The sequence below is a fragment of the Zingiber officinale genome, chromosome 7B, assembly GCF_018446385.1.
Source record: "Zingiber officinale cultivar Zhangliang chromosome 7B, Zo_v1.1, whole genome shotgun sequence".
NCBI lineage: Eukaryota > Viridiplantae > Streptophyta > Magnoliopsida > Zingiberales > Zingiberaceae > Zingiber > Zingiber officinale.
In genome coordinates this window covers 119,770,371-119,791,686 of record NC_055999.1, presented here as the reverse complement: position 1 = coordinate 119,791,686, position 21,316 = coordinate 119,770,371, and the positions used below count along the sequence as shown (strand labels likewise).

The 21,316-nt window shown below is 36.1% G+C and overlaps 2 protein-coding genes across 4 annotated transcripts in view; one reads left to right on the top strand and one right to left on the bottom strand.

The window, feature by feature from the left end:
* The first annotated feature begins 2,350 nt into the window (after positions 1–2,350).
* On the top strand, positions 2,351–8,894 carry LOC122007309 (mitochondrial uncoupling protein 1-like). 3 transcript variants are annotated; one of them, XM_042563151.1, is made up of 9 exons: positions 2,351–2,626; positions 3,387–3,605; positions 3,695–3,773; positions 3,921–4,054; positions 4,126–4,224; positions 4,311–4,415; positions 6,870–6,944; positions 7,772–7,858; positions 8,602–8,894. In XM_042563151.1, the coding sequence occupies exons 1-9, from the start codon at positions 2,555–2,557 to the stop codon at positions 8,635–8,637; spliced, it is 906 nt and encodes a 301-aa protein (XP_042419085.1). In that variant the 5' UTR covers positions 2,351–2,554; the 3' UTR covers positions 8,638–8,894. The 3 variants fall into 3 exon arrangements, 1 of the variants encoding a protein (XP_042419085.1); XR_006118881.1 differs by lacking the exons at positions 7,772–7,858; positions 8,602–8,894 and adding an exon at positions 5,587–5,701 and having other exon boundaries at positions 6,870–6,925; XR_006118882.1 differs by lacking the exons at positions 7,772–7,858; positions 8,602–8,894 and adding an exon at positions 5,562–5,701 and having other exon boundaries at positions 6,870–6,925.
* A 1,216-nt stretch (positions 8,895–10,110) lies between these two features.
* LOC122007308 overlaps positions 10,111–21,316 on the bottom strand; it is a 20,733-nt gene continuing 9,527 nt past the window's right edge. Inside the window, exons 8-26 of the mRNA XM_042563150.1 lie at positions 20,792–20,886; positions 20,567–20,587; positions 20,154–20,249; positions 19,944–20,064; positions 19,670–19,840; positions 19,398–19,573; positions 17,933–18,204; positions 16,844–16,945; positions 15,741–15,917; positions 15,233–15,421; positions 14,868–15,109; positions 14,637–14,783; positions 13,259–13,475; positions 12,905–13,036; positions 12,695–12,838; positions 12,436–12,516; positions 12,178–12,351; positions 10,614–10,673; positions 10,111–10,535 (exon numbers count right to left, since the gene is read on the bottom strand). Coding sequence (XP_042419084.1) covers positions 10,461–10,535; positions 10,614–10,673; positions 12,178–12,351; positions 12,436–12,516; positions 12,695–12,838; positions 12,905–13,036; positions 13,259–13,475; positions 14,637–14,783; positions 14,868–15,109; positions 15,233–15,421; positions 15,741–15,917; positions 16,844–16,945; positions 17,933–18,204; positions 19,398–19,573; positions 19,670–19,840; positions 19,944–20,064; positions 20,154–20,249; positions 20,567–20,587; positions 20,792–20,886 — 2,692 coding nt within the window. The 3' untranslated portion in view covers positions 10,111–10,460. The remainder of the gene's footprint in view (positions 10,536–10,613; positions 10,674–12,177; positions 12,352–12,435; positions 12,517–12,694; positions 12,839–12,904; positions 13,037–13,258; positions 13,476–14,636; positions 14,784–14,867; positions 15,110–15,232; positions 15,422–15,740; positions 15,918–16,843; positions 16,946–17,932; positions 18,205–19,397; positions 19,574–19,669; positions 19,841–19,943; positions 20,065–20,153; positions 20,250–20,566; positions 20,588–20,791; positions 20,887–21,316) is intronic.

The following is a 21,316-nucleotide window of genomic DNA, read 5'->3' as shown; positions in this document are numbered from 1 at the left end:
TATCAAGTCCACCGACCACTCATTTCACGTGGTTTATAAGATTAGCTTGTCCCAACGTCCTGTCAATTATCCTTAGACATACGGACGCGGTATTTTTTTTTTAATCATTTAAGACGAATACGTTTGTCCAATGTTTCCGTCAATTTATCCCAACTAATAGAAAAAAATAAATTATAAACGACTAATATAAAAAAGATATTTATTTCGACTTTATTGACATTCGACTTCATTGATAATAACATTTCATGTGATAACCATTAACACAATCCGAAGGGACTCATTTCACGCGGTTTATGAACTAAAGAGTGGTTGTTATAACTACTCCCAATTTAAACTTCCTGTTTCCTATATCGCCCGCCCGCGTGCGGAGAAAATCAAGTGTCATGGAGAAAAGGGGAGTGGTGTAATCGGTTGTTGGGCGAGGACGAATTTGATTGGATGACATGGGTTGGTAAAGTTTTGAGAACCCAAAGACGTGACCAACTTGAGACCCGTCCGTGGAATGGGTGAACACAGATGTGGGCCACCACTAGATGAATTTACAATTTAGTTATTACATTTATGGTTACATTTGGTTAGACGTAAATGCTAATGTAATATAATATAATTTTAATTATATTATTATAGTTGGTAATGTAATAATATTTATAATATTTAATTATATCTTTTTTTATAAGAATAATTTATATTATTATAAAATGATAAAAATATTTTATGTTTTTCTATCGAAAGTGATAATCAAAAACAGTAACCGTCGCACCTCTACCAGAGTTGGAGGTGGCAGCCGGTGGTGGCCGACGATAGCGACGTCGGTGACTTGCAACGGTGGTCAACAGTCCCCGAAGACTGGCGGGTGGTGGCGGTAGTAGCCAACGGCGATGACTAACAATGCCCCGCGATGACTGATGGAGGTGCTCAAGTGGTGACAGTAGGCGACGGTGCTAGGCGATGGCTGACGGCAGCACTTGAAGGTGGTGGCCGCCGCCTGTACCAGGCGATGATGGACCGTGGTGGCTACCAGCGGCGGTGCCCGATGACGAAAGCGACATTGGTGATCGATTGATGTCAAAAAAAGACTAGAAGTATATTTAATATTTAACTTTTAGTTAAACTGTAATTTCTTAATATAATCCGATTATATAGTATTAACTTTATAATCAATATTATAAAAATTTATTATCTTTTATAAGTTAGATTATATTACATTCTAACTTTATAATGATACCAAATAAAATAATTAATATTAATATATAATCCGATTACATTATAACTGGTGTAATATTTTTTTAAAAAAATTATGAGAATATTTATATCACATTGGTTTTTAATATATTTTTAAAAAATCATAATTTTGATATTTTAAAATTTATAACTTGTACGAGATATATTTATATATTTTAAAAAATAAGTGTCGTGTCTGAATTTGAGGGAAAAAAAAATTAAGAAGGCGTTTTTTCCCTTCCAAATCATTAAAAAAAACGTCCATTTTGTTTTTTTAATAAAAAAAATGTCTTCTCCCACCACTATTTAGCTGTGTAATTATTTAATTATCCTCCAATACTAATCAATATTATTATCTTTTATATAAATCCTTCCTATAATTCTTAACTTGATTGGTACATTATATCAACTTATAAAATCATACTAAGTATATTATAGCAATTATGATTTTATAATTATTATTACTTGAATCCAACCTTTTGATTTTATGTATAAATTTTTTATTTTTTATTTTTAGAATTTTACTGATGATGAGTTTATTTAGATATAAAATATATAGAAAAATCAAGTTGCATATCCCATCTTAATTAATAATATAGATTCAACATCTATAAAATTTTAGTTACTATAATTATATAGCAATTAAGAAACTATAACTACTATAATAGTATGACAGTTCAATTATAACAAATATAAAACTGTAACTATTACATAGTTTATGTGACAATTCAGTTGGTGTCAGCTATTAAATCATAATAACTAATTATGTAATAGCTAAGAGACTATAATTATTATAATTGTGTATTAGTTATTGTCTTATCGCTGCTGCAATGCAATCCTAGTTCGGATGAAAAATATAGGGTGGAGATTATAATAATAAAAATATTACGAAATTAGGATAATTATGTCATTTATGAGATGAGCAGATAAATTAAAATGAGACGCCCTTTATTGAAAAAAAAAGACACCCTTCTAATTTTTTTTCTCCTTAATTTGTAAATAAAAATGATAAACTTTGATATTTTTAAAATTCCAAGAGACGGTGTGAAAAAACAGGTGAACTATACTTTTCGTTCGCCGACACGTGGCTCGTATGGTCAAGAATTGATAATTATTAATGTCGGTGTATTCGAACGCGATGCGACTACGATCGACATCGGAACTACCTGCGATCCGGTGCGGAAGTGGCCCTTTTTAATCGCCTCTGCCCGGAAGGAGGGAGAGCAAGTAGTCGCCGCCGATTCCTTCGCTTCGCTTCTTTGAGATCCCCAATCCTCGTCGTTAACTCTCTCTTTCTGATCCCCCCTTCGCCAGTAGCGGATCTCGGTTCGCGATGGCGGAGAGGACCGAGATCTCGTTCGCCGGCAGACTGGCCAGCAGCGCCATTGCCGCCTGCGTCGCCGAGGTAGGTTTACTTTGTTTTCGCCATCGCATCCTAGTTTTGCTTCCTTTCCTACCCGTTCATGTCGCAATGCGATGATAGAGTGATTGATGTGTCGTTGACACCGTTAGCCTCGCTACCTGCAGCGAATTAAGTCAACGGACAAGAGTGCTTGTTACTGAGGGAGTAGAGCAGTTTAAGGTCTAAATCTACTTCCATTCTGAATTGTTTTGGTATTAGTTTTTCTAATTCTTAAAATACATTGATGCCAGATCTTAGCGTCCGCTGGGATGAAGTCAGGATAATTTTTCGTTAGTTTAGTTTTATTTCCATTTTTTTACTCAATCTGGGAAACAGCACTCTTTATCGAGTGATTTGCTTGATAATCCGTCAGACGGATCTGTAGAACGACATAAACTTCAGCAAACGCTACAGTCCCAACTTGTGTCTGGCTAATGTCTATTTTGCTAATAAGTGATTTCAGCTCCTTGATTTCAAAGTCGAAATCTGCTTCGATACTGTCAGCTAGATTATTTATAGCTAGCTTACTCTTTTATTTTTCTTTTATTTATTATTATTTTTTTTCACTTTTACCAATCTGTGAAACAGCATTCTTTAGTGAGTGGTTTGTTTAGTAATCTATTAAACGAATTTGTAGAACTTATGAAATTTCAGCAAATGATACAGTCAGAACTTGTGCCTTGCTAGCGTTTTTTTTTTTTTTGGCTATTTCAGCGTGCAATAATACTGATTTCATCATGTAATATGTATTTTATTTATGTAGATTTCCACGCTTCCTTTGGATACTGCAAAAGTCAGGCTTCAACTACAGAAGAAAGCATCATCAGGGGATGCAATGAGTACTTCTAGATATAGGGGAATGTTAGGGACTGTAATAACAATACTTAGTGAGGAAGGTTTAGTAGCATTATGGAAAGGCCTGGTGCCCGGGCTTCATCGTCAATGCATTTTCGGTGGGTTGAGGATTGGGTTGTATGAACCTGTAAGTTTAAATCCCTGTTTTATACTTGATTTTTTCAAACCTTATCACCACTATGGAAAATACTAACAAAACCCTTTTCTGTCTTTCAGGTGAAAGCCTTTTATGTTGGTGATAGTTTTGTTGGAGATATTCCTTTGTTCAAGAAAATTCTTGCTGGTCTTACAACTGGTTAGTTTCTAGGACCAGTGCAACTGAGATGAACTATTGATTTGTTAAATGTTTGATAACTGTGGTGACTGATTATGTTCTCTATGATAGACTATTGCTACCGTTGATTGCTTTCACATGTTTGCCTAATTGTTACAACTCAATTAGGTGCTCTGGGAATCACCATTGCAAATCCAACTGATCTTGTAAAAGTACGCCTCCAAGTCGAAGGGAAACTTCCACCTGGTGTACCAAGGCGTTATTTAGGAGCATTGGATGCTTATGTCAAAATAATCAAACAGGTAGAATTAAGTATTTAGAGGTAGTATCAAAAAACTTATGCAATTAATGATTCTCACCAACTACAAACTAGGAAGGACTTGGGGCTCTGTGGACTGGTGTTGGTCCTAATATTGTACGAAATGCTATTGTTAATGCTGCTGAATTAGCCAGCTATGATCAAATAAAACAGGTCAAAATTCAGTTCACCATCTATTTCTACCCCTTCATCATGCCTTTAGTTGTTTAAATCTATGATTCACCCTCCTTTGGACGCAGATGATCTTGAGAATCCCTGGATTTTCAGATGACATTTTCACCCATCTTTTAGCTGGTTTGGCTGCTGGGTTTTTTGCTGTTTGTGTTGGTTCTCCTGTTGACGTGGTATATTTTTCTATTCTACTCGTTTTTAGATTGATTGATGTAGTTTTCACTGTGAAATATGGAATGATTGTTTCTAAAATCTTCTTAAATTACTTTATAATACATATTTTTTGTTAAGATATAATAAATAAACAGAATATGGTTGGATTACATATTATGGGAAGCACTCAACTTCTTTTGATGATTATTCTCTATTCTATGGTCCTGACATTCTTTAGAGGAGAGACTAAGAGGTGGATCAATTTGTATGACCCTATACAAGTTATGGGAATGCAGCATAGAGTTATATGACACCACACAACCTAAGTGAGCAGATAAAGCTACAAAGATAGGTCTGTGCAATTAGCAATTTGAGGATTCAGGATGCTTCACCTCTCTAACCAAATCAAATTTTTAACTCTGCATTCTTGTCACCACACAACACCGTTGGATTTGGTGAGTAGCCTTCGGCCCTCTAACTCCCTTCTTGGTGCAGTGAATACACAAACCATTTCCGTACGGAGCTACCTAAGGAGCTGTGTGAACACGTGTAGGTTTGAAAATGTTGAGAATGTAGATGAGATTGCTCTAGCCTAACAACATTGACCTTAATGAAGGTTTCAACCTTACTGAGTTAAGCCTTGACTAAACAGATGTTGAAGGTAGGATTTGATGATAGTTGAAACAAAAATGTCCAAACTCTCTGATCGTCATTGTGCCTACAAGCATTATTACTGGAAATGGGCCCCCGCGGGCTGGATCAACCGGTTAAGGCGTGACATCCTTGCACAATGAGTTGTAGGGTCGAAGGTCCACGGACGCGCACTGGATGAATAATCTGGGCCGGCTGTGTTAAATTCCGGAGACACCACGCTTTATCCGGGCCAGCATTCACCGCTGATTTACCTCCTCCTAGGATCCCTGTGGGGCCAGGCCTAGGGGGCCGCTGGGCGGCGGGACCCGCCTTTTTGCACAATTATTACTGGAAATGGATTCCAAGTTTCCACTAAATGTGCCGGCTATAAATGCAGACATGAGGTAAGGATTAGAAGCATACATAGAAGGTGTGTAAGCATGTGCTGTATATGGATGATGGAGAAAACTACTTTGAATTTGGATTTACTCTCCTTGCACTCAAATTGCTAACATCTTTGCTGTACTGACTAGCCCTAAGTGAAAGTCTGATCAACAGTCTCTCTTATTTCTCCAAACAAGAGTGGTGACAGCTGATTAGCTGGCTCTCTCCTTTCCCACTTCACATGCAAGTTTTTTGCGAACTCCGACAGTTGGTCGGTTTCTACTTGTAGGTATGACTATTTTATCTCGGGATTTATTATTCTTCATTTGTTTTATCTGAGCAAGCACATGTGTGGTTTACTGCATTTTGCTGCTTATTAGTATAAACCTAAAGCATTAATCGTTAAATTACTTTTTTGGCCTTTAATCTTATATTTTTGCTACATACATTGCTAATGGGAAGCAAAGCAGAAAGTCTATTTAAGATGATCCTCTACAGTTTAGCCATCTTTATCTTAATGGTAATCCCATTGCCATATAATGTGGGTAAAACATCCACCAAGTAAAATGAATTATTAGATGAAGAAATGTGTGCCAAGCAGGGAATGGACCATGTGGATAGGAGCTGATTTGAGGAATCAACATATTGTCGATTCTAAGGCAACACAAGTTTAGATGGAACAAAATTAAAACAACAGAAAACAATTGGACCTCCAATGGTCAAAGGACATGGTAGAAGACCATTGGATGAAGACTCCCTGCTGATTCTATAAAAGGCGAGAAACTGCAACGACAGTCTTATACACTGTGTAAAGCTACAAAGTTATCCCTAGCTGAGACACTCTTTAATCTCACTTAGAGATATAACATACTTTTAACCCCACTTAACCCTCGAGACAAAACCATTTAAACCAAACTCCACTTGGCCATCATAATTGCTCACCTCATCCCAATGTTCATCATTTTAGAACAATTTGAATGATACCTCCAAGTAACTTGGGGAAATTGACAATCATCTCATCCTTACATGTTGATTTCTGCCGCCGATTAGTTCCAGTTTGAATAGACACTTGAAATGATCTAAATTCTAGACTAGACCAAATATCATCCAACGTGACTTCCTCTGACCATGTTCCCTCCTAAGGTCATATTTGACAGGTAGTAGACTAATCTCAAAAAATGAAACGGCCACAATGAATATCTAGCTGCTAGTTTCAATGTTTTGATACTATCTCCTTTGCTAGTCTGAATAAAAGTTGCGACCATTCTCCATTTATGGTGTGCACAATTGCTTATATTGTTCAATATTTTGATTCTGAACACAAATTAGTTACTTTTTTGGATTGCTGTATTCTTTCATATCATGAGCAACTAGGTCGAAATAGTACCACCCTTTCCTAACTTGCATTAATATATTTATAGTCCTTCTAAATTATCAGTTGAATTTCCTCTCTGCAGGTCAAGTCGAGAATGATGGGGGATCCATCCTATAAAAACACACTCGATTGCTTCATCAAGACACTTAAAAATGAAGTAATTTATAAATCCTTCTTGTGTTTTCTGCTTTCCAACGTGCTTAGTACAGTAAGGGTTTAGGTGATAAATTTCACGATCTCCTCAAATTGAAATCTTATTGGTTTGATAGAGAACATTATATTCCAACAAAAAAGAAAATAATTCGGGATCTTTTATTTTGGTTTATATTCTCATAACATGCTTTAACTTGGAATTTAATCATCTACAAATTAAAAAATCTCACCTCATAAATGTTCTGTCTCCTTGGATAATATTAGAGTTAATGAAAATTGAATAATTAGAAATAAGAAGACTTTGTCTAACTTCATGAACCTAAACAAGAACATCAAATCTGCAGATATGCATTTGTTTGGCGTAAGTAATTTTTAAATAGAAAAGGTATTTGTTGTTTTGATGTACAGAGGAGGAAACGATGACTTAGGGCTCATGGTCATTTTCTCCCCAAAATACCCACATTTTTATCGGCCAAGAATTTTTTTTATTAGCCATGATTTTTCACGAACTCAAATACTAAACAAACAAAATCTTAGTGTTTAATCATATCGCTGTCATACTTGCTGATCTTGTCTGCACAAATTTATGCATTTTTTGCTCCTCTAATAGGTTGGCTAGAGGTATTAGAGAGAGACACAAATGGTTGAAATTTCGATGGAAGATCATGAACATACGCAGTTGTGTTTTTTTCCTTCGCATCTTTTGATCTTCTGAACAAAAGTCCAATGATACTATCTATTTAAATTCCTTCTATAGTAGCATTGCGAGTCAACTTGTCTGTTACATCCATTCATTTATCTATCATTGAGAAAGACATTATCTATTTGCAGGGACCTCTAGCTTTTTATAAAGGATTCATTCCAAATTTTGCCCGGCTTGGATCCTGGAATGTGATAATGTTCTTGACACTGGAGCAGGTAATCACTACATGGTGGTAACTTCCTCACTCTTTTTTCAGATGCACATCCAACACCAACTACTTGTCTACTTAAGTCGATAATTCACATCTCCTAAGGCATCTTATTATCCTTCAATTTAGGCGATGTGGTTGAGTGATTGCTTAAAACAGTTGGTGAACTTATTCTAGTACGAGAATTCATTTATCTTGCACTTAGTTTGCAGTACAAAATAGATAAGGACATGGGTGGAAAGCTAGGAGGGAAAAGAAAAGGATAGATGAGATCATTCTCATACATTCATAGGTTTCGTTTGGTTTACAGGAATAAGTGAAAGACATAGATAAGGAATATTCACAATGATATAGTTTCACTATAATTGATAGACGATGGTTCGTTCAATTTATTTGATTTGCTCCAGGTCCAGCTTGCATGTCTCATGCCCCCATTGGCTCTGGTGTTCCTTAGGCATGGATAAGTAATAATTAAGAATTGTTAGAGAAAAACAAATAGCTTGTTTTTTTTAGAACTTTTATCGCCAAATCAATGTACATTGCAATGCGTTTGTTCTGAATTTTGGTTCTTCATTTTTTATTTTATTTTATTTTTTTGAACCTGAAGCACCTTTTGTGTGATCGATGGAAAAAAAATGTTGTTTAAGAAAAATTTTAGATTTTTTTTTGAAAAAAAAGGGAAAACCAAGTTTGTTTTTTTTTTAAAGGAAACAGACACTATAAACTCTCCCCTTTTGTTGCAATTAACAGGTATCAAAGGTTTTTGTAAGCCAAGTGCCCTTTTGATGTTGCAAGAAAGGACACCTCATTATCTCTTAATTGCTCACCTTTCGGATTCTACACTGGAAATTGAGGAATACTTAGTGGCAGATGTGATTGTTAGTGAAAAACCTGCTATACAAATATATTCATTGTTCGTGTTAATTTATTGCCACATTTATCTCCTTTTATTTCCTGAAATCGTTGAACTCTATTATTTCAGTGTGTAATAATTAGAAATTTGCCGATAATATAACATTTTGTATTAGATAAGTTAAAAATAACGGTCAGGGACAAGTCGTTTGGAAAATTTCACTCTGCTTTGTAATTTATATATTTTTTGTTTCTCCCAAAATGCTATATCACTTCATCTGCTACTGCTAGGCATCGGTGTTATTTTTTCAGTAAATAATAAGATTAATAATCAAGGGTAAAATTAATAGAATCTGTGAGAGGTCAGAAGGTATTTGGATGCTTTTAAGATTTAATATATAGTTTTGATATATCACCTCTTTTAAGTCACACACCATATAAACACATTAAAAAAATTTCGTTTTAAATTTTTTTCTATATTTAATATTATAATTCAATGTCTAAACTTGAAAAATAAAATTTAATTGGTATAATCAGAAATATAAAAAAAATATAATAAATTAAGTTATGCTTTTTAAATTCTTGATTATGCCATTCAAATTTTGACTTTACCATTTAAGAGTTAAATTATAGTATTAAGAACAATAAAAAAATTTAAATGAAAAATTTTTGCAATAGAGTGCTTACATACCATAGATTTTATATTTAAAATTGTAATATCTAAAAAAGAATTAACAAATCATCATTTTAATATTTCACTTTTTTTATTATTATTTACTTTCATATTTGCATACAAGTCGATGCCATCGTAACCCCATCGCGCGGGATCCCATCACGCGGGATAAATAGTAGTATTTGTAAGGCGCAGGTTATTCATACAAAAATGCCCTTTAGTTCTTTTCACGGTGGTTGTATCTCAATATGCCCATGACAGTGCTGTTACGCTGCCCACCCCCAGCTGCGGCCCGCGTGCGGGCTACCCCACTAAGGCGCGCACGCGGGCAGCTGGGTGGGCATATGAACCCACTGAATGAAAATAAGCATCGAGTTTATTTAATAAAATAGCACAACTACCGTCTTCACTGAGACATTTTTTTATTCGGAAAATTAAGCGTTATTTACTTGTAAGAATTTTGCCCTGCAACTGGTTTGTGGTTCGTGGTTCTACTTGTATTCAGTCGAAAAATAATCACCCAGCACATTTTCTGGACAGTCTTTGAAGGAAAAACATTGCCGTACCACATGGGAACAAAACTACAATGAGGGGAGTCTTCATGATTGCTTGGGAGACCCCTCAAACCATTGGATTCGAGTAGAATGGATGTAGAGTTGTAGACGACTGACTAATTAATGGTCAAGAACAAAAAAAAGGGAAAACCTTGCGTTACTCTTACAAAGACTGCATCATAGAATTCAAAGGCAATAAACAAACGCGATCGGTAAAATTACATGACCTAATGGTGAAAAACAGCCATACGAAAACAATGAGAATGAAATATGAAAAATGAACAAACACATGTATTTGGATACAACATCGAATAGAGCTCATACCAGGAATGGAAATCCAGAAACGGGCGGGCAGGCAGGCAGGCCAACAATGCGGGAGCCAAAATGGATCTCTGCTGGGGTTCTTTCATCACAAATGTGGTACCAGGTATGGAAGAACGAAATGGAGCCCAAAAAAATGATCTGCAGTTTTTCTCAAATGGGAGAAGAGAAATTTTGAAGGCTGAACAGATTGTGTCTTATCGGATACATCAAGATGAACTGATGTAGAGAACTGGAACCAGTCCGCCCATTCTCCCATCTCTTCCAGGTCGTTTTTTCTTCACCTGAACATGGATAATAAGATAAGGAATTAGGTTCGAGTTATGATACATCGAAGACAGGTTTCTGTCAAGGAGACTTACATAGTACCAACCGTCGACTTCGTAATCAATTTCCACCTCCTCTCCAGCTGTTAAGCTTAACTGAAGGCATGATATCCAGATTAGAGACTCAAATAGAATATATCATGGCAGATTGTCAGGAAATTTGTATGCATTTGGTCATCAAAATTGACAAATATCTCTGAATTTGTTTTCACATTAGTTCATTTGGCTGGGAATAGAAAAGGAATATTACTCACAATGATAAAATTTGGAAGAGTTATAGAATTTGATGTGGCCGATCTATCCGACCCAAAAGGGGCCTGATCAGCTCGGTTGTTTCCGCTCCAACCTTGAACAACCTATATTTGTAGCTAGACTTTCTTTGCCTTGCCTGAGCAACCTGATTGATTTACTTGCTCAGCCTGATCAGCTCGCTTGTTTGCTTGGTCTAACCTGTTCAACTTGTTCAATCGACTCACTTAGCTTGATTGGCCCTTCCGGTCATACTAGCCTGATCTAGTGGGTTCCACTTGATCCAATTAGCCTATCTAATTTGCTCGTCATGCCTTAACTCATCCAATCAAAACCACCCTACCTAGCCCATCCAATCTAACTGACCGTTGAGGCGACCAACCATTCGGTATGTCAGATCTACTTGATCCAATTAGCCCATTCAGTCTACTCGTTATGCCTTAAACTCATCTAGTCAAACCAACCCACCTAGCTCATCCAATCTGACCCCACTTACCCCTTGACGAGACCAACCATTTGGTACAAGCTTTATCAGTCATACATGTTAGGTTGGGCAACTGACTAGACTTGGTGACCCAATTGAATCTAGTCAATTCAACTTGTGGTGGCAAAAGGCGAATACGCTCGTCCCCAGCACCTCCGCCAACCCGTCCCAGGGCCAACACGGAGGAGATAAATCACGGGCAGCTACTAGCCTTTAGAATAGTTACTAGCACATAAGGGAGACATTTACCTCGGCTTTCGCCGAGATTCGAACCCCAGACCTCATAATGACAACACTAGTCAATTCAACTTGTGCAGCTTGATCAAGTCGTCCAATCTGCTTGCTCATCCATAATAATACATTTTTGGAAGATTGAATAAAACAAGAATATTGTAATAGAGTAAAAAATTAACTATTTTTTACAAATAGAAACTCATAATTACATGTAAATTAGGATTCCAATTTTATTTTTGCAATGAAATAAAAGAATACTTATTGCATGAGAATTCCTAGGGAATATAATAGCTATTTCCTAAAGAGTTTTGATACACTCAAGGAAAATTTTCAAGGAAAACTCTTAAGGATAGACACATAAATGATGGGACCCGCCATTTCACTTTTTGTGGGTCCCATCATTTATGTGTCTATCCTTAAGAGTTTTCCTTGAGAGTTTTCCTTAAGAATATCATTTCTCTTTCCTAAATGCATCCTAGAGAAATAGAAGATGCCCATGGTCTCACCATTGTTTAGAAGAAAATGATAGGAAAGCAAAAAAGAATCTCATTCATCACTGCCGGTCGAGGCACGAGATCTAAGTAGCAATCAGTTGAAAAAAGAATAGCAATTAACATAAAAACCACAAAGTACCTCATCATCACCACCTGCGGTGAAGTCATATAAGGCTTTCCCAAATTGTGGATTTTGTGTACTTGTGTGATCATCCTGTGAGACAAAACTCCGTGCACCAGCCCCTGCTAAAGGATTTTCGAAGGACTCATATCTCTGAAGCGTAGATGAGTACGATGGTGGTTCTTCCTTAACCTAAATATGCAAACTGGAACATGAGAGCTGTATAATCCAGATAATGAAAACAACAACATGCTTTGTAGAAAGCAGCAGGCTAACCGGAGATCCAATTCCCTCGAAACCTGCACCACCAGTAGATGTGTTGTTGAACCGCCTCACATTGGTTCCTGACCTGTTTTCCTGATAATGGGTCCAGATTAAAAAAAATGCTTATTACTTTAGTTCCACTTGAATCATAAAAATTAAAGAGAAAAAGCTACTTCAGTCAGAAGAAATGATCCATAAACTCATGTCAAATGATATGAATAATCTAAGGCAATTACGTAGGCTATTTCTTCAGCAAATTAAAGATACATACTGAAGTTTGTGAAATCCCATAGCCTGATGGACGTGAACTGAACAATGACGGATAGTTCGAACCACCAAAATGGGATGATATAGAAGTTTCCACAGAGCCAGTTGATTCAGGAGACGATGACCCTGACGATCTTGCATCATCTCCCTGGAATAAATGCTATAATATAAAGACCACAAACACAATTAATAATTATATTGATGGTTATAGTACCTCAGCTTCATAAGTTTCAAGAATAGACTTAGCCCATAGGTCGTCATATGTCACTGATGGCCGAGAAGTTAAATTCTCTTCCTCCTCAACATCCGGAGCATCAGTTCCAGCACCCGCAAGAAATTCATTTACCTAGCAACAACATATTACACCCTCCATGGCTTCAGCAATTAAGCAAAGATTATAAAAAAACCGGAAATATGTAGCTATGTAAGCTGAGCAACAGTATGATCTGCAGTCACAGTTGAAAGTAGCCATATCTTCTACATTTGAGCAAATTGTATTTATGATTGTTTAAAATTATGGAAACATCATCACTAAAAGAGACCGGCATTGTAGAAGTACACATCTTACCTTCTCCATTGCTGGTGCATTATTTTCCCACATACCATCATCTAAACCTGCTGCCCAAGCCATTGCCAATTCAGGATCAATAGCATTAGATGGCTTTACATCAACTTGTTTAGATTCATACACCAAATCAGATATCCCTGTTGTTACAGCTGGATCATTCAAACCAGAAGATGCACTAATGTTATGTCGGTCACGGTATATGTCAATGAGTTTGTCACTGCATATCAAAAGCCAAGAAATAATAAGTTGATAGATGATTAAATCTGTTCATAGCTAACGCAAGTAAACCTGGACACTCATTCACATACTGAAGCCGGATATCAAGCTTAAAAGTAAATGGAAATACAAATTGCAACTGCATGCAGAAAAATAATTACACCCAAGCCTTCAACTGCAATGATGAATAAAAAGGCGACATCCTTAACTGAGGATTTTAGCTCGTGGCTTCACTAGAAATAAAGTATAGAACTTGAATACTTGTTGGCAGATGAGATTTTATATCTCAATTGATCCACAATAAAAACTCAACGAAATCATATGCCCTTTTTTTTTATGGTTTTGATGGGCATTGCAAGATGATTGTAAGCAATTTTCTTCTCTCAATCTTGAAGGGAATTGGTCAAAGATGGTGAAATTAGTTCAACTCAGCCAAATTGAACAGATTTGGCAATTCTTTGGCTGTTTTACGACCTTACAAGCAACAAGAAGGGAATTAGCTGGAGACAACTACTACAATATGTGAAAAAGGTATGCTAGATCTTCTTATTTGCGTTAGTTACAACCAAAATTGATATTGCACTTTTGCCATATAGTTCTGCATTATGCTTACTTGAATAGCATTATCAGTCGCATAATCATTGTCATGATGGTCCTCTACCTGCTCCCACAGCTAGTCAGGAGCTAGTGTTGTAGTGGCCCTGACCCCCAAACAACCACTAGTTTGTTGTTTTTCAGCACAGATGACTAATCAAGTATAGTGGTGTGTATTTATTCTCGTTTAACCACCACTCAATGTAATGTGTTTAGAACTATATGCATCGTCATTATAATAATTTTCTGTAGCACCTAATTTAACAAATACGTGGCCGCCAACAAGGAAGAAATGGGTCTTCACAATATCCAAAGCATCAATTGCCACATTGTTAAACCCAACAAGAACACAATATGGAAGCAATGAATGAAAAGTTCAACCAACTAGACACTTGATACAGATCTCCCACTCCACAAGAAATTAGCATTCTGCATCCACATTTCACATGAGGGCCGAGGACATGACATGTAATTAGTATGATATAACGGATTGGGTATGAACATAAACTCCGCACTATGCAAATACAAGTGTGCTTTACGATGACCAAAAGATGCAAGTCAGAGTTACCTGGTAGGACCAATAGGAAGATACTTTCCCCTTGGGACAAAGCAGAACAATGAAACCAAATCAAGAAGTCTCTCATGAGTCTCGTAAAGTTTCTTTAGTTCGTCATCTGTCCATTCTTGTTTGTTGTTGTCATGGTTCCGCATATCTCTAGAAATCAAAGGAAACAAGCATAGATCAACATAAAATAAACATTCTAACTTCTTCGCTTGTAATAAGTTTGTCATAAGTTACCTGATTAAATCATCTTGTGCCCTGTACATCTCATCAAGTACTTTTAGCATAGGACTAATTAAAGACCCAATACCAATACCACTAGCACCTTGATCTTCCCCATTACTAAGTTGTGATTGTGAAAACAGAGATTGAACACCACCTAGAGATAAAGCATGCAAGAATTCATATATCTGTAGTCGATAAGGCTCTCCAGATCTGATTGCAATAGTGATTAAGGCTTGAGCAGCAATTATCCGAACCTGTGCATCATCAATGAGCAAGATTCACATGAAAACAAGACAATGTTAAGTGCTCATTGGTAATGGAGAGAAGAATCTTTTAAAAAATCTTAATATGTATAATAGTCAAAAGTCAAAAGGTACCTCCCAGCTTCCACTAAAGGCACACCTTTGAAGCCGTGTCAAAGCCCCAGCAAGTGTAGGATTTCTAGAACTTGCAGCTGCCACCATTTTATCAGCATCTAACATCATAAGTGCAGTGCCAGGAGGTGTTGCTGACTCCCAAGCATATTCAGAAGCAGCATAATTTGCATTTTCACCCAAAAACCACACCTGCATTGATAATTATCAAAACATAAAATCTAGATTTCATAGTAAATGCATATAGCACCCAATTTGCCTACTCCAACAAAGAGCAATGATGTGTACAGGACAAGCACACAGGTATGGACATATATAGGGTGGTCAACCTAGTTAGTTGGTTTTCATAAAATCCAAGATCTAAAAAGAGATGGTCATCACTCATCGTGCTCAATAGAAGTTGATTTGAAGCCTACTTATGTAGGTTGCATAGTAACAACAGCATTAAAACTCACTTAATTTCCAAAGATACACATTAAATTGCATAAATCTGTAATATTTATATCCTTACCGCAGCCTGCACTAATCTCTGCAATGCCAAAGCAGACTTCGGATCTGACGCAGACACTCTATCAATAGATGCAAGTCCTGACATGGTTCCAGGTTGAGGTGGTGGAAGGTCAAGAACAATAGTTACCGCTTCCAATGCAGTATGCTTCCCTTCTGGACCAGCTCCAACAAGACATGTCTAACAAAGGGGAAAAAAAGGATCAAAACAAGGTCAAAAGGCAGCAAAAAGATTAAGTACATATATAATGCTTACAAGCCAGAAACTTATCAACATCATTGAACTGTTTGTCTCAGCTATGTGAGGTCAGGTAGTTTTAGATGTAAGAAACTAAGGAACATGCTACACAGTTTACATTTGTGTGATACCCTATGAACTAGATAGTACAAAGTGTCCAAAATTATTGGATGCATTGAGAAGAAGAATTTGGAGTGTGGCAAATCATATTAGATCCTGAACAAAAAGAAAATCACTAAACTACCCTGAATGCTGGGATACAAGCATGACAATCAGCTTGACAGTAACCTGAACAGCACATTTGACAGTAGATAACTTTCTGAATTAATCAATATACTATCACCTACATCCTAGTTTAATATTAGTCATTTGGATTGAATAAAAAAAATCAGATACACCACAGTTAGGAATAGTCTCCACCAGTTTGATACTTGGAATTAACTCTCAATAACCTGAACAAAGGCAGACACAATTTAACTGAGTCTATGGAACTTAACTATTCTCATCATTATTAAATGTTAACAATGGAGTATTATTGCAGGTTTAATCCTGAGTAGCTGAAACATAAGTCAGATAGTAGTGCTTACTATCTTCCAAAATGCAAGTATAAGGGTGGTGTGTAGTTTAAGTGTAATAACCTTTCTTCAAGTTAGCCATGTGTTAAATCTACTTTTGATAACAAGTACTTATCATAACAAACAAAAACAAATGATCACATGCCATTTTGTAACATCTAAAACACTCATGCAGACAAATTAAATGGAATCTCATATGCCTTTATAAGCTAAAACCCCAATCAGTTGAAAGTAAGAATCATATTAATGTTGAATGCAAAAGACTAATTCTTATGAGCCATAACACGAACATACTTTCCAGAGAAGTTGCAGAACATCAGCATCAATTTTCCCAGGTACTTTGGTTGCAAAAATTCTAGCAATTTCAAGGAGTGTGACTGCCATATCTGGAGTTGCCTGGTAGGTCAAACCAAAATCAAGGTAAAAAGCTAGCATCTCATAATATAACACAAGAAGATCAGATATTCAACATCAGATTATGTTGAAGCATGCCAAAACATTGTGAGACAACATATGAGGATGATTTTGGAGCTGGCTTATGGATCTTTTCCCATCCTTGAGTTTTGTGTAGGGTGGTTAAACACTTAAACTAAGTTCCTCTTAACCTCTTATCATTTTAAGGAAATTTAGGATTGTAGTGCTAGTTTTCTGAAATTCTAATTTCGAAAATCATAACATAACATCACTTTCTGTTGTTACGTCCTACAATCTTAATGTCATGAAGTCATGAATTGACCTGTTAAAAAGGACAATGACATTCAAAGAAATATTATGCCTGAGGAATATGGATTTCCAGAGAGAATCATGTTGAATAACCCAACTCAATATGCCTGAGGAAATTAACTACCACCAGTGAGTTGTCCTGTCTTGAGAATGTAGACACAGTTGCACTGACTTTCTCAACTACTAGCTAGGTTGACGGTTGGCACTTGGTGTGTGTGCCATGATGGAAGCATTGGGGAAGGATAGCAATGGGGTAAGCTGAGTTGGGAAATCAATTATCCACCTTTGTCATCATGAGAAGCAGAGACATGGTGATTTACAGCGGATACATATCCTATTCTTATCCATCGCGGCACAATAGAATGCAGCAGGATCAAGACGGGTTAGATGAATATGTAATGACACTAAATTACTAAAGACAACAAAGTGTTGAATAATCAACTTCTGTGCAAGTGAAGCAAAACAAGCCTAGGCAATATGGCGCATAAAGAACTGGCATTTTATCAAACTAATAAAAATTTTCAGGTATTGCATAGTGAAATTTCATTGTAAGGTTACTATTATATTGTGAAACTTAAAGCTTGCAAATGAAGTGTACAATGTAAGCGATTCCCAAAAAAACGCAAACAAGCACAAGTAATGGAGAGAAGAAAAAGGTACCTTAAACCGAGCATGTAAAGTAAGCAAGATATCATTTAATAATGCAGAAGGCCAGGCTGGGTCAGACAGCTCACATGCAATGATAGATTGCAATTCCTCCAGAGATTCGTGCGGGTTTTGCATCCATATTAGAGCTTTAATTACCATGGCACGAACATAAACACATTCGCATGCCACAGTTGTACGCACAACTTCCATTAGTGATGCTAACAAACTTGCAATAGTATCTACACTGCCTGTACCATTTGACACGGGTGTTGCCTTACGGGTCCCTGGAAGACAAGATTGTTAGCAATTTTTTGACAATGATGAATTGGTGGGTAAATGTTTAAATAAAATTTTAATTTGGAGATTTTAGACTGACAAAAATTACCAGATGACAATGATAATGAAGGTTAGAGTTAATAATACGCACGAGTTGAGATATTATGACAGTACATAGTATGTAAGAGTTGACATTCAGATGTATAGAGAAGTTTCACTGGATCTAACACCTAATAGACTGGCCTTTATGAGCATACAAAGTTCATAGATGTCTTCTCCTGACCAGACAACCTTAATATCCATAATATCCTGAAAATACATAAACTCTCCAATCTCCTTTTTTAAGAAAGTGTTGATGAAGATAAATTTTCAAACATATGATTCTTGTGGTATCATCAACTGTAATAATAATATCACATACTTAAACAAGGAGAATTCACTTTCTAGACTAAGAGGCAACATGTAACACTAAATGAATGATGCAATTCTGCCAAGCTGAATAAGAACAAAACTAAATACAACAAAGTATGGTCTAAGAGACTACTTTGGTCCATAGACTCCATACATAAACAATTAAACATTTTCAATTAACATGCAAGAAAAGTACACCTTCTTCATGATCCCCATGGAAATCATGATATCTAGCTAATGCAAAGATTATTAAGGCATTGCTTATATGGTAAAAAAGGGGCAATTCTCCGTCTTTCCTCATCCTCTGCATCTTCTCCCTCTTCTCTTCCCCTCTCTCACCACCCAACTGTGTCCTAGTCCATCAACAGTAGACTCGTAAACCCACTAATAGAATTGCCATCGTCCAATATGTGACCCTTTCCTTTCCCCAATTCTCCTCCTAGCCTCTTCAAAAGCAAAAGATGGAAGACTTAAGGCCTAACATAAAGTGAAGGTAAGCACAATCCTTCTTATAAGTTTCATTCTTATCTCTTTTAGTTCCTCATCCTCAAGATTTATATGCTATAATATATGCAGAGCTATGGTTGTCTTCTGAGAATAGTCATTGTCAGAGTTTATTATTCTTAATCTTTATATAGTCACAAAACAGCCTTGGCACGAGTAAAAAATAAAAGAAGTAAAGAATCAACATTCTGGAACAGTAATTCAGCTTTGACAAAAATGTATGATTCAAGGAATAAAATAAATATTCTTCATCTATTTGATGTGTGAACAATTATATATAAACTACCCTCAGAGTGTGAACCACTATTAAGCTCTGAATCAACTGGATCAAGCCTCATTCCTTCATCAACATCATATACACCTAATGCAAATGCAGCTGCTCTGCTTTTTCCCATTTCCTGAACCACTCTTGCAGCAGCATGAAGCACTGGTCGAGAGAAACTCCGGAAAGAACTTTCTAATCTGAGTATCTTAACAAGAGAATGTTAGAATTCCATACCTGTAGCATTCAAAATAACAGGAAAAATATAGAGATGAAAAAAGAAAAAACATGTAGACCTCCTCATGGAAAGTTTTATAAGAGGTTGAGGACGCTTTGCTTTAGAAGGTTTCTCAATATTCGCTTTTGCTGTAGGATTGTCTGAATCTTTTAGTTTAACTGAAGGTGCATCAGGCAACTTAAGAACTTCTCTGGTCAATCGAATCCATCCCGCTGCACGCTCTTCAGTTCTATAACATAGAAAGTATGAAGGGAATTTATGATTATACAAGAGAACGATAACTCAACAATGATAGATTTCACTATCCATTTTATTATAAGTTTAACTGTTACCTCTCTGTATTGTCAAATTTTCCCAAAACACATAGTATTGCCTCAAAACAAACTCTATCGCTGGGATCCAGAAGCAATTGATAAAGAAGTGAGCTGAATTGAGACGTTATATCAGGCCTCTCTGGATACAGATGATTAAACAAGGCATTTAACTGGAGTAAACAAATAAGAAAGAAAAATATTGCATATAGTGTTGATGAATATGCATACCATGAAGTGCACGGGCTCTAGATATTGTATGACACAACCTAGCAAGGGAAACCCGAGCAAGAACGTCATGCAAATGAAGTATGTCATGCAAGGCACCTACTCATCCAACAACAGATTCTTATTAGATAATATGAAAAACTAAATAGACAATCCCAATAACATCTTTCATCCATACGATTGCACAACGCATCACAAGAAGGTGTTGGATAAATGAATTCAAGTAAGAAAGAATTCTAGATTTTTTTAGAAGCCCAATTTCAAGTTCCACACTCAACTATCTAAAAGGAAAAAAGAATACCAAAACATGGGCAACACTAGTGTTTACTGATACATCATAATTAATGGAATTGAAAATGATGTGATGGCATAATTTAGAAATACATAGCAAAGATAAGAAAGAGATAGAAGTGCACCTCCATGCTCAATGTGTTTTTCTGCACAGAAAGAGAAAATAAGTTAGTAGATAAATATTGTACTTACCGGTCTATATATTGGTACTATAAACAAGGAAAAAGTCAATTAAAGTTAATAGACATATCACACTAGTCAACCTTTTCAAAGAACTGCACAAGAAAAAAAGCTATATTTTGTGAAATCACCAACGTAGATGTTATAGATCATATGAGACATAAACTGACCAAGAGCCATAGCAACAGAGTAAGGATCTTTTGTAGCTATATCAGAAATAAGCCCCAAGGCATGCCTTACAGCAACTGGATCAGAAAATTGAATCCTAAAAATCATTAGAGCAGAAAATGTTAAGAACTAGTGAACAAACAGTGTAGTGATAAATCTGTATACAATGTAAATTATTTAATGCAAGCTGACTGCCATTCATAACATTGTATCTGAGAAGCCAAGAAGGAGAAGAAAATCTCACTAGTTTCTGTAAATTTAGTTTTAATAAAACAAAATGGGAAAAAGAATAAAATTTGGCAACCACCAGGTTTGCACAACTAAACAAAGACTAAGGTAGAGGTTTAATATGCGAATGCCTAGAAGAAAGATGATTGACCAAACCATACTTCTGTAATAAGGAAATAACTAATTATAATTCAGATTACTGTGTACGAAACAGTCAACAAGGCATAATATTTTTTTAAAAGAATTGTTTCTCAAATTGTAGGCGTTGTAATTTTTATTCTCCAAGGACTGATAAAAAA